The sequence below is a fragment of the Anser brachyrhynchus genome (genome assembly GCF_964034855.1).
Source record: "Anser brachyrhynchus genome assembly, chromosome: 3".
In the NCBI taxonomy this organism is placed as follows: domain Eukaryota; kingdom Metazoa; phylum Chordata; class Aves; order Anseriformes; family Anatidae; genus Anser; species Anser brachyrhynchus.
Window position 1 is genome coordinate 56,875,126 of NC_137696.1, and position 16,622 is coordinate 56,891,747.

The 16,622-nt window shown below is 39.2% G+C and overlaps 1 protein-coding gene across 1 annotated transcript; it reads right to left on the minus strand.

The window, feature by feature from the left end:
- Positions 1–28: 28 nt before the first annotated feature.
- Positions 29–16,584, minus strand: PPIL4 (peptidylprolyl isomerase like 4). Its single transcript, XM_080588014.1, has 13 exons — positions 16,427–16,584; positions 15,958–16,025; positions 15,807–15,871; positions 14,001–14,118; positions 12,811–12,953; positions 11,953–12,049; positions 11,597–11,713; positions 10,555–10,679; positions 8,396–8,462; positions 7,432–7,543; positions 6,261–6,357; positions 5,512–5,650; positions 29–459 (listed from the first exon to the last, which is right to left on the minus strand). Exons 1-13 carry the CDS (start codon positions 16,494–16,496, stop codon positions 235–237), a joined length of 1,443 nt encoding a protein of 480 aa, XP_080444140.1. The 5' UTR covers positions 16,497–16,584; the 3' UTR covers positions 29–234.
- Positions 16,585–16,622: the final 38 nt, after the last annotated feature.

A 16,622-nucleotide genomic window follows, 5' to 3' on the forward strand; every position in this document is an offset into this window, starting at 1 on the left:
CAACATTCCTTATCGGAGACTCAAATCATTCCACTAATGTGAAATACTTTATTGAAACAAGCTTTTGGGAATCCAGCCTTACTCCAAGTCATACACCGGGAATTCACAGAATCATAAGGCCAAACCACCGACAGAACATAGCTGCTTTCAACCAGTACCTGCACAGTCATATGGCAGCAATGGTGGAAATGCAGGAAGAAAACATTTTTAGTTCCCTTCTCTTTTTCTCCTCTATCATCTGTACTTGGACCTCTCTTTGTCTTTTGATTTCTTTGGACTTCTGCTTCTGTCTGCCTTTTTATCCCAGTCTCTTAGTCGGACATCTTCTCTGTATTTGTCTTTATGCTTGCTGTAACTGGTGCCTCTTTCCTGAGATCGGCTGCGGCTCCGATGCCTGTCTTTCTTCTCACTCTTTGTCTTCTCTCTGTAGCGCTCTCCTTCATGTTTCCGATCAGAATCCTGTTAAAGGAATCAGATGCATACACAGTTACAGACAGAAGAGGAAAACTGCAAAGGCACGAGGAGAACTAGGAAGAGCCAAGCATGGTTCCTCAGCTGTCTAAGGCTGGCACTACCTGAAACATTCACATCTGTGATTATTTGCAAAGGGTAACTCACCATAAATAAAACTGTAACTGTATCAAGACACATCCACAGCTTTTGTCAGTAGGGAAAAAAGCCTGCCTGCCAGACTACTACTTCTTGTATTTCCTAAGGGTCTCGAGCAAAAGCTGGTGATACTAAGGATCCAACTCAGACGGATATTCTCAATCTGTTCATAGGCATCACAGCAGCTTCTGAGGCAGTTTTGGATTTGACTTCTTACATAAGCAATTGAAGTGTTTGATCAGTTTTGGTTCAAGCCCCGCAGGCATTCCAGTGCCGTGAAGATGCAAACCACTTTCTAAGACCTGCCTGAAATATGGCCTTAATGGCCTAAGTTATGGGCTTCAGAACAATGAACACCACTGCTTCGAAGACCCAAACTACATACACACACACACACAGAATAAACTCTATGGGGTACGAGTCTATTTAGTTTTAAATGGCCTAAAAAAGGAGAGACCAAGTATGTATTGCATGTGGCCGTGGTGTCTGAGCACAGACACCAAATACTCTCTGAAAAACCACTGCAAATCCAGGTAGGCAGAAATGAGGAAATATTGGATTTCCCTGGCTTTCTGCATAGCGTCACAGAGGGCCCTGCCTGGCAGGTTCAGAGCACAGGAGGGATTTGCTCTGGAGATAAATGTTATGTACCAAAGGAGCGTGGCTGCCAGCAGGACACCTGCTTTGCTTGCTGCAGGATAGGTGGATGGTACGAAACCACTGAGACAGCGTATTAGTGAATGAAGGAAAGGTGGCTGAATTACTCACACTGTGAAATGTGACACTAGTAGGTGATGACACGGTACAGGCTAGAACGACTAGGTGGTGACACCAACACCCAGTCAGGCCAGAGCAGTTTCAAAAAAACCAAGATCCTTTAGAAAGATGCCATTTCCCCTGTAAAGTCACTCAGTCCACTCAAAAAGGTTTTCTTAATAAACAGCACTGAATTTTAACATGTGAACTCCTGCTGGCGTTTTTAAGCACTGCTAGGAACTATTTTGTTCTTACTATTCAACGAAGATATACAGGGAGACACAAAACACAAGAGGGGGCCTCAGAAACCTGCAGGAATATATAAATACAACTTGCTATTGAGAAAGTGGTGGACACTTGATTTGAAAGCATGATCACAAGTTTAGTATCAACGTATGCTCTAGTAGGTTGACACCATTTTTAGTGGGGCTTTAATAACAACACTAGTAAACACAGATCTTTATGAACTATGGAAAAGGTCTGCATATAGTATTTCTTAGTTTCAGATACAATTTTCATTTTTCAAAACTCTAAACTTTTCTAAATGCTCACGGCAGTAACGTTCACCAGTGTGTGGCTAAAACCCAAACCACGTTTATGATCACACAAGTTTTATTTATTTTTCAAAATAGTGAAAACCCTACTCTAAGCAGAGCTTTTATCCAGAAAGGCAGTGACCAGGGTGATTCCCAGAGCAAACTCCCAAGAGCAAACACTGCCTTTAGAATTACATAGATAACACTGAAAGACATCAGTTACAGAAAGCAACATGTACATAAATAATCACAGATTTGATCTTTATCTACGTAACCAAAAATTTCTGCTGTTGCTGAGTACAGTAATCTCACTGATGGCCAACATTATTCCACATCTTTACTGTTGAACTCTATTTCAGTACAGATTTTAAAATCTGAATCAACCAAAAAGGAGTGTTGCTTTTAATATTTATAAGCTGTTTATAAGAGCTTTGTCCATTCATCTTCAGAATGAGGGGCAGATTTCCCTATTTTAAAGAGCAACTCTTACCCAATATATTACTAGTGAACCTGAAAGCCTTGGTCTCCACGTTTGGAGAAGAAGCCAGGTTCCAGGTCTCTCTGTGGCAGGAACTGAGTACCCACCAGAGTGTGGACACTCCAGCAGTGGAGTAGAACAGAACAACAAGACAAAAACATTGCCCAGTAAAACAGATGGTGGGCTTGGTGTGCTGCTGCCTTCAGGGGGTTTGCTGCTGACAGAGAGCATGAGGAGGAACAGGAGAAACCCAGAACAGCGCTCAGCAGAACATCTACAAAGAACATCTACAAAGCCAACACCAGAGACGGGCTATTGGCCAGCCAGAAGCAGAAATCCTCATTTGCAAGTCAGGGCAGGGAAAAGGCTAGTGAAGACTTGAAAGTAATGACAAATTGCCTGCACTGAACGTCACAGAAAAGACTGACTTGCTGAAAGGATTAAAAAAAGCCACAGGGGAATGGCACCAGATAAGCACAATGATCTTTGCAGAAGCATTTAATGTAAAGGTATACGGGGCATGTCTAAAGCTGTGAGTGCCACAAAAAGGTTGTCATAGTAGCTAATATGATCACAGTCGAGACAAACAATACAGTCATTTAAGTCATTTATAGTAATTAAGATAAATTGCATCTTTGTTCTCAAAAAAATTTAGTTATATTTCCCCTTATGCAAGATTCTACCTTTTTGAAGTCTTTGGCACAGGGAAGGGTCACATTTTTAAAATGCTAAGTTACTAAAAATACTAACGGTATTTGAAATTGAATCTTTTATGCTCTGTCCAAGTCAGAAAAATGCTGTTCTCCCATTGGAAGCAGAAGAACATTACTATTTAAAAACAGACTCTTTCTTACTGCTGAAGCCCAGATTTCTCAATCCAGGATCACTGCCTCTTACCAGTCAACAAATGAGTGACAATCACCCCATTTCTTAATCCAGCACTGTGCTGGTGAACACACGAGGAAAGAATTATTAAAAGAGGGGAGGAAACTGCTCTGGAAGTTCACTGCTGACTCTGCCAAAAGTAGTTACTTGCCAAGCAGCACTTGAACGTAAATCAGCTTGAAATACCAGGATCACAAAAGCAGAATAAAGATACGCCATCTCTACAGACATTAAGCACACTAATTACAGGTTAAAAGGAGCAAACAAATAGAGACAGCCATTTCAGCAGGGAGATTTTGATCAAACCTAATCAACGTCCAATAAGTAGTAAGAGCAGAAGATTAAAAATGGAAAGATCAATATATTGTTGCTAAAACCATGAACTGCAGAAATCTGAAAGTCTGGAAGACCCTATTTCTAACAAAAACCCACTGGTTAGGCTATGCTCCTCCACAGAACCAGTTATTTTAAAAAATAAACAATCCAAGCAACCAGAAAAGACACATAGAAAACTGGGAAGGGAACACAGTCATAATAAGTCATAATACAGATCTCAAGCAGAAGCAATCAAAACGCTGTGCCAAATCCTATCCACAAACCCACACAGTGGTGCAGCCTCTTGCTCCAGACCCACATCCTGTTACCTACTGAAAGCAAGCCACAGCACCCTACCTCTTCAGCCCTCTGGAATCAAGCCAACAGCACAAGGTTCAAAAATATATTCTTAAAACTTCAACACAGAGACTGAAGATTCAGGAAATTGGTGTCAGACTAAGAAAAGGGATGAGTCAAACTACACTAAAAAAAAAAAAAAGGAAAAAGAAAAAGCAAGAGAACAGAAAAACAACTCAACATCATGGAAACTATTCAGAAAATAAAACCCCCTTCCCTTCAGTCATAGCTGAAGCTGGTAGCACCAACTGCAGTTTCAGTTGCCAGAACTTCCTATTATAAGACTCTGCTCTCTCTCAATTAAAATCTCTGACTTACTAAGGGCTCAGGATGGAAGCTTATCTATGAAACACGGTCACTGTGGTCTTTGGCAATTGATTGTGGAAAGTTAACTGCTGTTTTGTTTTAAAGTTTTTACCTCAAAGGCTTCACCTATTTCCAAAATGGGGTTAAGGGAAAACACCTCGCTTGCCTGTACTAAAAATGCTACCATTCAACAGAAAAGTTTCCGTGCTGTTACGCTTTGTGCTGGCCTCAGTATTCACACTGAACAGTCTCCGCCTCAGGAACATGCCCCCCTCCCTGGTTCTTTTATGAGCTGCCCAGATTATGACCAAATTATAAATTGAAGAAAACAACAACAACAACAACAACAGGCAGTTTGTATGTTCTAAGCGGGATTTGTCAGCTAAGCTGCCTGCAAATTTCATCTGGAAACGGCCGTGCTCAAGTCGCTTTACTGATTTTCTAAATTGGACTGAATACATACTCAGTTGGACTAGATGACCTTTGAAGGTCCCTTCCAACTGAACTATTCTGTTCTATTCTACTCAGTAGATATTGATATTTTTTTTACTACTTAGCTCATTTCTCCTTAATGCTCAAATTTCAACAGCAGTTACCTCTGCACTTGATATTACAGGCATTCAGTTTCCATGAAACATCAACATCTTGACTACCTCAGGTTCACAGAAACGTGAAAGTGCTGACTGAACAGGCTGCAGTGGAATGAACGAATGACAGAACTGCTGTCTTCTGGCAATCTCCTCCACAGCCCGAGTCCTACAGCGCTGTACAGATGCAAGTAAACCCGCACAGAGATGTCGCGCAAATATTTCCAAAACAATTAAGAAAAAAATAAACAGACAATTCAAAGAGACAGTGTTTCTGATTCCACATGGGAGCAAGCCAACACGCACTTCTGGCAAGAAAATAAAAAATAGATTGCATTCATGAAATATCATTAACTTCTGGTTTATGACTGGGAACATGTGAACAACAGGTTCAAAGTGCTGAAGATCTCCTACTTTATGAGAGGCTACACTGCCTCTTCAGGACGTTTTGGCAAAAAGCCATTCAGACATGCCAAGCTTCGAAAGTCCAGAAAGATTTGGGAAACCTCTTTCACAATCAGGCACTGACATCAGCCTTCTGTACATTTACAACTGCTGTATTTTATGGGACTTTGCACACCAGGTCTTCAGTTCAAAATCAGACTTCTTTTTCCTGGCTTACCCTTACTAGGAAAATAAACTGGTATCAAGTTAAATCATTCATGCAAGAAGAGGTGAGCACCTTGTGTTTTTTGGTCCACTTGTCATCCTCTTCATCTTCAGAGTGGTGATGCTTTTTCTTCTTTTGTTTTTTAGCCAGGTACGACTGACTTGTTTGAGACTCTTCTTCTTCCTCCTCTAGCACAAGGTCGTACTTGGCACTGATAGTATTGGTTAAGGGCATATTTATTACTTAATATCAATAAATATCAGAACACAGAAGTTCATGAAGCAAACAAACCCCAGTTTATCAGACAGTGGTTTATGAAGGCACACAGGTATTGAAATAATCAGCTGTGTTAAAATGACTGAATTCTGCCCTATTCAAACAGTACAGCCAGGTCCCAGTTCTCTCTCTTTTTTTTCCTCCTACCTACAGATCTCTGAAAAAGTTACAGCTTTCTGTTCTCTCATGCTCACCACAAGCAAAGTAGGATTGCAGAACATGATTTACTTACTACTATTTTCTCATTCCAGATGCAGCAGGTCCCAAGTGAAACTCCTTAAAACTCTGTTATGCCTTATGTCACTCCACGGCTTTACACTGGGAACATTATTTACCTGCACACAGCGTATTCTGATTTGATTAAATTCACCTTCGTCATTAAATGAAAAAGGCAAAATGTTTAATTCCATCTCAAACACCAGATGGTTATGTGAAGCTGCAGCAAAAATATACATTTGGCAAGCTTTAAGAACAAGAAGTCTTTTCCAGACTGTTTTCATAAACTCTACTTGGTGCAAAAAATACATTTGACCGGAAAAGGATACTCCTGCTTTGGTTTCACCTTCTCTTTCAGAGCAAATTTTGAAGGCCTGTCACGTTCCTTTTCATATTCTTTGAAATCATCCTTGGTATACTGCCCACCTGTCGACAGAAAAATATATTCAACTCACTGCAACTAAAAAAGCAATCAAGGGATCTTCCCAACCCTACAGGGATTCATACAGTTCCAAGAACAACATTAACATCTGGATAACAGAGTAGAAAAGGGTAGGGCAAGTCATGATTCTGTGCTTCTCTTGCTTGCAGATCTCATTAAACAAATTATGGCTTTCTCCTCAATCACATCCAGTAGAGACAAAGCACGAACAGGATCACAAAGCAGGGTTTAGTAACTGGTTTAGTCCCTCTTTGATTACAGGTCTTATGATACACTACTGTTACTGTAAAAGCCTATGAGTATTCTCACTATTAAATGACCTTTTGCTCTGGGATGCACAAAGGGAAACCTCTGAGACAGCTACAGCTCTCCACCTGAATTCCTAAGCTATCAAAAAATCATTATGTCTTAAGAGGGGCATCACCAATCTCATTTTCCACCCATTCAGTTGGCAACAGCAGCTCACAGACCGATGTGCTATGCTATGGCAACATGCTGCCATCGCCCGGTCATGCTTGAAACTGCAAGATTAACTGGCTGGGTCAGAAATAGCCCCAAATATCCTCAAACATCTGAAACTGTTTTGTTTTTTAAACATACAAGCTATACAGTCTGCTTGATATAGAGGAGATGAAGAGAGGAAAGCCCTGGCCTGAATGTTCACTTTTTCTTGCGTACACCCAACTGTCATACAGTGAATAATGGAACTAGAAAGCAACAAGGTACTGCCATATTAATGTTGCTGATAAGCACCTTCAAAGGCACCACTTTTAAAGCTTGATATAGGAACATATGATTTACCTGAAAAAACATATCTGTTGAAAGGCAATCCATGGTAATGCAATTTTTTTGTTTCTGATCTAGCCAGTACATGTAGCAGTAGCGAAGAGAAGAGCTAGAAACCTTGTTGCTCTATCGCACTATATTGCCAGGAAAATTTACATCCTGGAAGATGAGATGATTTAAGCTCTTAACAATTGCTTCTCTTTACATAAATACTTATAGTTTAGAAGTCATGGCTTATTCAATTGCGAGGGTCAAAAATCACGTGTACTTACCTTTTCCTTTCCACTTAATCTTTGCAACAGATTGGCTAAAATCCACATGTATCCGTCTGTCATCTATTAGCACGTTGTCCATTTTGAAATAGGCTTTCTCACAGTCTTCCTCCTGATATTAACATTTCCAGAAATTTTTGAGTCATGATTATATCAAAGGAGTATTCACCAAAGAGCTCAAACACAAACTCAACTGCTCAGTGGTGTACATTTCCCAATGAACACGTCTCATATGCTTTTTTTTTTAAAATTGCGTAAACCACAACAGTTTGTGCATTGTGTTATTTCAAAAGAAATAGTTATGCTTTGTCCCAATGTAAACATTTTAAATTACATTTTTTTCATTTCATCTCTTTAAAAATTTGCCAGGGACAACAGCAACTCACAGAAGTTCCATTTTAAGTACACAATAGGCTAAAGGAACGTGTTCTTGCTTTTCCAGTGTTTTCCAGTTTTCCTCACAGATTAGCAAGGCTATCAGAAAGTCTCTAGCAAGAAGCTATGCACCATCAAGAGAACTTTTACTAGCAATCACACTGTTAAGAGCAGCATGTTGATAAAGGTAACACCATTTACAACCCCAGGAATTACTGTAGCACAGTAGTGTAGACACCTATCCACCTTCTTTCATACTCCCTCCTCTCTCTATACAGCACTCCTCCATTTTCTGCTGGCATTCCCTTCTTTTACTCTTCCTAACTGTTTGAAAGTCCTAATGTACTCAGAAAAACATGGTCCTGCTCTAAACCCACTGGTTTCAAGACCAGCTAAGGACATATTCGTATCGTTTGGCTGAATAAAGATTTTTGACTGATTTAGGACCTACAACTTCTGCAACTTAGTCAGTAATAGAAAACGTTAGCTACCCCACACTTGAAGATTTCACTGTTCTCCTTTAGTGGTAGTATACTGAAAATACACTTTGGTAAGCAGAATCTACATCCAACACAACTAAAAAACATACCTTCTCAAATTCAATGAAAGCGTAACAAAGAGATTCACCAGTCTTCCAGTCTCGAATCACTTCACAGCTGAAAAATTGGCATGAAATTAACATGTCAGTGCTCTCAGAGCAAGACCCATAGGACAGGTAAGTATTGCTTAAAAGGGAGAGTAACAGTTTTAAAAAAAATAAAAGAAACTGAAAAACAGACCTCAAAGGTATTTTAACACTTGATTCTGAGACCCTTACTGACATGGGTGTTGCTGCACAGGAAAAGTGCATGTGATATTACTGAAGTAAGTAATTATTACACTTAGTTCACAAGTCCTTAACTTGAATTGTAAGCTATGGATGAACTGTAGAACTAGGGATTGTATTGTAGAACTAGGGACAGAACTGTAGAACTATTGGATTAATGAAACAAAATTCTTTTCCAACAGTACTGCTTGTGACTGAGTTTTTGCCTTTCACCAGTAAGAGACAATAAACCTCACGTTCTGCTTTTACAATAATTTAAGGAAAGTTTAAACAGGCAAATTTCTCTTCTTAGCAGGCACATTGCTAGCAGCCAATCTTATCAGGCAGTTCACTGGGGAAAAATACAAAGCCTGAAGTATTGGATCAGTAGAAGTAAAATGGGAATAATTACAGTATACTCATATACAGAATCAGAATTCTGACTACAATATGTTGAAGGAAGTCAAACAGGCAACAAGTGCAGTAAACATGGTATTCGTGTGAGACTTGAACCTCCTTTAAGCACACTGAGCAGTTGACATATTAGGATTTGATACACAATTCAAAAGATGATCAAGACAAAAAAAAAGGGGGGGAGAAACTGAGTGTTCAGACAAGCTGTGTGAATTCTTTGCAGCAGCCACTAATTAAGAGGAAGGTAGGACTGTCTTATGCAAGAACACTTCTCTTGTTGAATTATTCATCAGATCTATCTGAAAGTGGAAGGTCTGCAAAAGAGTTTATTAAACAAACTGATAGAGGAAAAGAAAAGGTGTAAAAGATCTCTACGATATCCAGTAGATCTGCTCCAGTTGTAAGGATGGCGAACACAGTATCAGACACACGCACACACACTACGGAGTGTAGTGAAAGATCTGGTAGACTGCAGATCTGCGTGCCTGTTGCCACTACTGCACAAACTTGTAGAAACTTGGCACAGAACTGACTTAGTGGGCATCTGAATAAATAGGACCTACCCAAGACCATCTGAATAAACCTAACTAAAGTTCTTTGAAAGGGTCAACATGCCTATGCAAGACAGTGAGCCACTTTGAAATCCCTCTGGAAATTCTAAGAAACTCCTGCACCAAAGGGTTTTAGTGAAATTAAGCAGTAATGGCATAAGAAAGATCTTTGTATTGATAAAAATGTGCAAGGCAGGGTAATATAATATTAATAATAATAATAATTTATTTATTTAATAAAATTTAATTTAAATTTAATAATAAAAAATAATAAGTAAATAGTCAGTTCTCATTGAGGAAGCAAGGAGGTCACCCATGGAGTTTGCTAAGGATACTAAATTGTTAAAGATGATAAAAATAAAGACTGAAAAAAAAAATGCAAAGTTCCTAGGAGTTCAACTGAATAACAAAAGAGCAAATGATATTCAACATAGATAAATGCAAGAGGATGAGCATGGGTGAGGGGATCCTAACTGCACTGTGAAAAAGGCTCTGAGTTGGCAATTAGCACTAAAGAGTAAGATTCTAAAATCTGTAAGAATTTTTTTTGTGAAATGACCTATTTGATAAAAGTACAGGTTATAAAGCATTTACAGCTCTAGGAATAATTAGAAAAGGTGTTGAGAGCAAAGTGGGGAATACTACTGTGCCACTCTAACTCTGTAACTTCTTTAATACTGTATGCAGTTCTGTTCCTCTCATCTTGAGGTGAAAACAAAAGAACAGAAAAAAGCTGAGAAAACAGAAACGAGGTAAGGCAAATTCCTCTACAAACTATGCTGGCTTGTACTCTTAGCCAGAAAAAAGATGATCTGAGGGTATACGATAGAGAGCTGTAGTAAAGTAGGTTTCACTTCACTGTCTTTTTGATCTCCAGAGACACCAGAATACTACTTAACAGTCAAACCTAAATAGACTGATGGGTGTAAAGTTCAGTTTCAACAAAGAAGGTTCTCTTCTTCACATTATAATAATTACCTTTTAATTGGACCAAATCGTGAAAATATTATCTCTAGGTCTTCATCCGTGGTCACGGGATTCAGTTTACAAACAAACAGCACGTTTTCTGGTGGCTTGACTTCTGCATCTGGTAAGTCTCCCACCTGTGGGATACAGAAACAGACCTTCATCACTTCTGCCTGAAGTTCTCTATATTTTACTGCCACAAGCACACTGGCAACACGTCTTGTGGATGATTTCAGACACATTCCTATCACAAAATTAAAAACGAACACAGTATTTTTCTCACTCAATGTCACAATAAGAGTATTTTCTAAAGAACCTAGAAACAATTAATGTATTTGCGATTCCACCACTGGGATTTCAGGAAAGTCATAAATAATTTCCCACCTTGCTTTCCCTGTTCATAACTTAACAATACTCAGTTCTAATTGATGAAAAGCATCACTCTTTTCTTTCCTTTTTAGAATAAATGGTGAAAGTGTACTTTTAGAGCCACTCTGTTTCAAAAATAGAATGGACTGGATCCATTCTTCAGTTTCTATCTGTACCTAAGACAAACTCAAACTGCCTTGAAGTCTGGCAACAACTATCCTAAATTTCAGTTCGCCCTACTTGATAAGGATGACAATTACACAACTTTGTTCAGATAGATGGAAGGGAGGCAGCATTCATGCTTACTAGGAGACAACACTTGCTTACAGTATGCACAACCTTGATGTTTGCAATCTCTGATCAAAATTCCCTCATTAGAGCCAGCAACCTAAGTTCCAGAGGAAAACACAAATACACACACCACCTCCTGTTGAATTGCAGCACTTCTTTACGAAACCTGAATAAAAGACTAGTGATAGATACACAAACAATTTATCTCCACCTTTTACTTAATATGCTAATAAAAAGGTAAATGTACATTAGTGTCGTAACAGGAAGAAGCAAAGTAACACAAGTAAGAAACAGATTCCAGAAAAGATCTTAAGCACACAATGTGCTGTCAGAGATGTTAGTACACTAAATTTTTCATCTCTTCAGGTAAAGGTAAATACAAAAAGATGTTCACCATCTCCAGAAGAATGGCACGAGTTTTCGCTTCTTTTTCTGCCTGAACTTCTTCTATTTCATCTGCAGACCGTCCTTTCAAGTCATCAATTTCTTCATCTGCTCCTATTCTGCCACTCTGAAAAAAATTGAAGGGAAAAACTAGTTAATAGCAATCCATGGCCAAAACATACTCTCATTTTCCGAATCTTACTTGGATGCCTTCTGCCTTCCACTTGGCCACCCCCCAATACTTTCACAAAGTATTAAGGACAGGTTCTTATTTTGACCAGTCTCTGCTAACTCTGCGACTAACAGGGATCTATTTACTAAATTCTTTCTTTCAACTTTCCCCAAGAAGCTATCACAAATACTCACATCTAGCTGTTCCTTAGTAGGTTCTGGTGAGCGATCAGGAATAGACAAGCCAGGTGGATCATCAAAGGGATCATCTAAAATTACTGTATGATTAATCCTAATAGAAAACAACATCAAGACCAGAATCAGCCACAAGCAAATAAAACTCTCTTTACCCCAGTAATAGGAAAGCAGCCCTGCTGATTCTCAGTTACACCATAAAAAGCCAAACATCCTGCATACCTGTAAATACTAGAATCAATGCTTTTATAAAGGCAAGGTAGGTGCACATTTTCTTATAATTTTTCTTATTGTAGTAGCTGCTTATTTTCTCATTTACTCTTTCCAGACTAATACATAGCCTAGTAAAGTCTAATATCAAGTAATGTTGCACTTTTTTGCTGCCATCTAATTCCTTGTACTACTTAAATCTAGAAATCACTATTAAAAGAATCATACAAATGGAACAAAACTCCTTAGAGCAACTACACCAATTATTTTGCTCAAATTGTCTTACGGTTCAGGCAGGACAACAATTCCATCCCTGTTCCTGCAAGTTCACATAGCTCTTAAAGACTCCATGAAGATATGGAGTCCATCTGAAAACACATGCCTACACAAACGCTCAGATTTCTGGCTTACAGCTCATATCAACTCACGACAGACTTCCATAATAAATACTAAGTTACTTTGAGAAGAAATTCAAATTCCTGTAAAGGCAGAATCATACAGCATTTTACCAATAATACTGCAATAAAAGAGTATTTTAGATACCATGTACAAGTCACCTAACATTGCCCTATCGATTTAGTTTCCAAAAAGATAGATGTGTTAATTATAGTATAATCCTCCAAAACGGGAAGTTAAATGCAGTCACACCTGATATCTTGATATGGGATAAAATCCTTATCCACAAAGGTTTCATTAATTGTCTTCAATACATCCATGCCTTCAGTCACTTCTCCAAATACTGTATGCACACCATCGAGGTAATCCAGGTTTTCCCCTGTTGTAATAAGAAACTACAAAAAAAAGATACAAAATCAGTAACAGTAAATGGAAAAAAATGAGGGCTTCAGTTTTACCTTAGGAGAGATAAAACTCTCACTGGAATCCAGGTGGAAAAAAAAAAAAAAAAAGCCTCTTCCTGACTTCATTCTTAAATGTAAATACAAATGCCATTGCTTCTTCCTAAAAAAACACCTACCAACAATTTTATACTTAGAAAGCAGGAAAATTAACTCCGTATATTATAACAAGTTCTAGCTGTAATAAAACCATAGGTGTTTTTTTTTAAGTTGCTCTTTCTTCATGAAAAAAAATTAATTCAAATGTATGGATATTTCAAGTAAGGCATTTTAATACATAAAAGTGACAATGCATCTAAAATAATTATTCAGAAATAGTATAGTTCTATGAGATTAGAGCTTTAAATATACCTATAGAAAAAGCTTTGTGCACTTGAACAGGGAACAACATCAATTTCAGAAACTGTTTTATAATAATTTTTTTGGTGTGGGAAGAAATAAAACTTGCACTCAGATAAAACTATACATTTACATTGTCGTAATGCACACTTTAATGTAATCATACAGAGAAAGCTGTGATTTCAGTTTCCAAACTAAGATGAAGTTATAATTGGAAAGTTTTAAGATTATTCTAAAAACCAAGTTCTCCGCTTTACAAGTCCATCTAACTACAGGATTTGTTCTTGCTTAATCTTACTCTGTAAGATTTGCAAAATTACATAAAAGTATCAACAAAAATGAATAAACAAAAAAAAAAATAAAGGGGACTGAATTCTAACAAAATTTATAAATTTGAGCTAGGACAGGATTTGAATCAGAGCATCTCAACCTCTTTCTTCTCCGTAATCAAATGCCTATTTGCACCTGGAACACCATGAAAAGTACTTATCTATGGCCCTTTTTGTACATGCCTTTTGACCATATTACAAGATGATGCTCTTGAGATGACATCATTGTTGTTATGCCCTTTTTGCAAATTCAAGGAATTTTCATTTTTCTTACTGAGACGTGCACCAAGACTTCCCAACTCTGCATACTGACCTGTGATCCGTGCTGATCACTGCCATTGTTCACCATTGACACGGTTCCTTTTTTCTTGTGCTTAATTCTCGGCACTTTTTCTGCCTCAAAAAATCTGGCTTGATCACCATACAGTTGACTGAAAATACATGGAAAATATGTTATATGTTATAAAGCAAACAGATATTAAAAAGTGAGATTTAAAAATGCCATAAAACAGTAAATGAAACTTTTTTTTTTTTACATTGGCGCAATGCGCACATTTTTATGTACCAGTACAGTTATACAGTTCACTTTATATTACAGATAACAGACTTTTCTCTGAAGCATTTCACAGAGATTTTTTTTTTTGTGACAGCTTGTTTGTGTTTTTTAGTGCAGCATACAGTATTCTTCTAGGGCCTGAAGGGAGTACGTATTTTGATAAGAAGGTTCCATCAGAAAAATTAAGCCAACACTTTAAAAGTGTAGCAATTTATGCTTTCAGTTTCTCCTTCAAGACAAACAGAAAGCCACCATATCTGCGTGTAAACTAAGTTCATCATATATACAGGACTGTACGCAGTAATTTAAGATATACAGAATACAGCAAATCATCAAAACATTTTTAATTTTTAAAGTCTGTCCCTGATTTTTACCTTACTCCATAATTGACAGAGGCATGGTCAATACACAGTTTTGCCCACATATAAGGAACAATGTTGTGTTTGAACTTATTTTGATAAACTGTTGTAGGTCTTTATGAAGAGAAGACTCAAGTCAAAGTTTGCCTGCATCAGTTTCCTAGGTAGCAAGAACAGAAAGCCCAATTCTGTGGATTTCAGCAGTAATGAACAGGTGGAAATGAAATATTGCCACTCCCCATGCTAGCAGCAGAACAGTATCTGCCAATCTCTTATCGCACTCTCCTTCCGTATCTGCCATACTATCAGGCCTCAGAAGAAGACCAAAACAATCCCTATAATAGAAAAGAATGTGAAAATGAACTTGATCTACTCATGTGCAGAGACAGGTCAGGTCTGGCAAGCATGTAAGATTTGCATTTGCTTAGCACAATTAAACCGCTTCCAGGATCACAACAGTTCCACATCAAGGTTTTCTATTTTAAAGGCTCTGACAGACCAGACTTACAAACATCAACATTGGTCTAGCAACACTGGTTCTGTTCAAACTGAGCTATTTATCTCTGTATACCATGTTCCTCAGCACCCCGGGTTTTTAGTTCTACTATGCAATTTTAATTCTATTTTTAATATCAATTTTAAAGGAAACGTACAGAACATACGCACTTTGCTAAGTTCCACCTTACTGTTTGAACTTCTTCAACTTCTACGTTTATGACTGCTAACATTTTCAACAAGTCAATTTTTAGGGCAACACTATTGCTTTCTTGCACACAGGAAATCAAGCATAGCCTCTGTGTTCCCCTCTTGCTCAATTAAATATATTTTGTTACAAAAATAAAAGTAGTAACAAACTGCTAATGACTGTGCCTTCTATGGAGCAGTTAGTTATGATACTCATCCCACAAAACCAAACCTAGTTGTTTGCTCACTTTTAATTAAGCAGAAATTTACATACAACTTACTATAGCTTTATTTCTAAGGTCAGAGATAGAATACTGTCCAGAAAAAACATCTCAATGGTTGAGGACAGTGTAAGAATTTAAGAAGTATTTGGCTATAATAGCTGAAGAAACCTACGCACCAATATTTTTTCTTCCCATCAGTGATTATGCCTCGAAAGAGCTGAAGACAACCTAAGCAGGACCCTTTGCTCCCATATGACTTCTCTGTTGGTGAAGCAGCACAAACGTGTTTTACTTACCAAAATACAGACTCGCCTCCACGGCCGGTTCCCATGGGGTCACCAGTTTGTATAATAAAGTCCCTCTGTCACAAAGCAGAACACATAAGATGTTGTTGTTGTATTTGTGAACTTAAGCCAAGGTAAAATATATAGAACTGAGAATACTCACCTGTACATTGTAAATAAGACAATAGTTGTAGTACTTGATTTTGCAGAGCTTCAGAAAATTCAGACAAGCTGTAAGAAATCATACTGACGTTTACTGAAGAGGATCGTGCATATAATAAGTACAGGTGTAACGGATTCAGCGCGTACGAAGCTGCTTTTGGGGCAGACCTGTTAGGACCTACCAGCTGTCAGAGATGCTCTCGGCAGCCAACCTTTCCCCCACCCCCCCGGGGAAGGCAGACCCCGGCTGCCCCATTTCCAACGCCCCGGGACGGCCCCGTTTCTGTGCCCCCCGTGGGTAACGAACATGCCGCTACCAGGCAGACCTCCGTCCCGCAGCCCCGGAGGCGCACACCGCCGAGCCGCCCGCGGAGGCCTGAGGCGGCCGGGCCGGGCCGGGCCGTGCCCACGGAGCCGGCGCCCCCCGGGCCCGTTCGCCGACGCGAAGCCGCCCCCGGCCGCGCTCGTACCGCGGGGCCGCTCCTCCGTGTAGAGGTCGATGACCAGGTCGCCCACCGTGGTCTCCAGCAGCACGGCCATGGCCGCCGCCCGCTCCCTCACGGCCCGGCCCGGCCCGGCACGGCCCTGCCCGCCGCCGCAGGGCCGCCCTCTGGCGGGGCGGAGGAGGAGAAGCCGGCGCCGAGCAGCGCCGCCACAGCTCGCCCT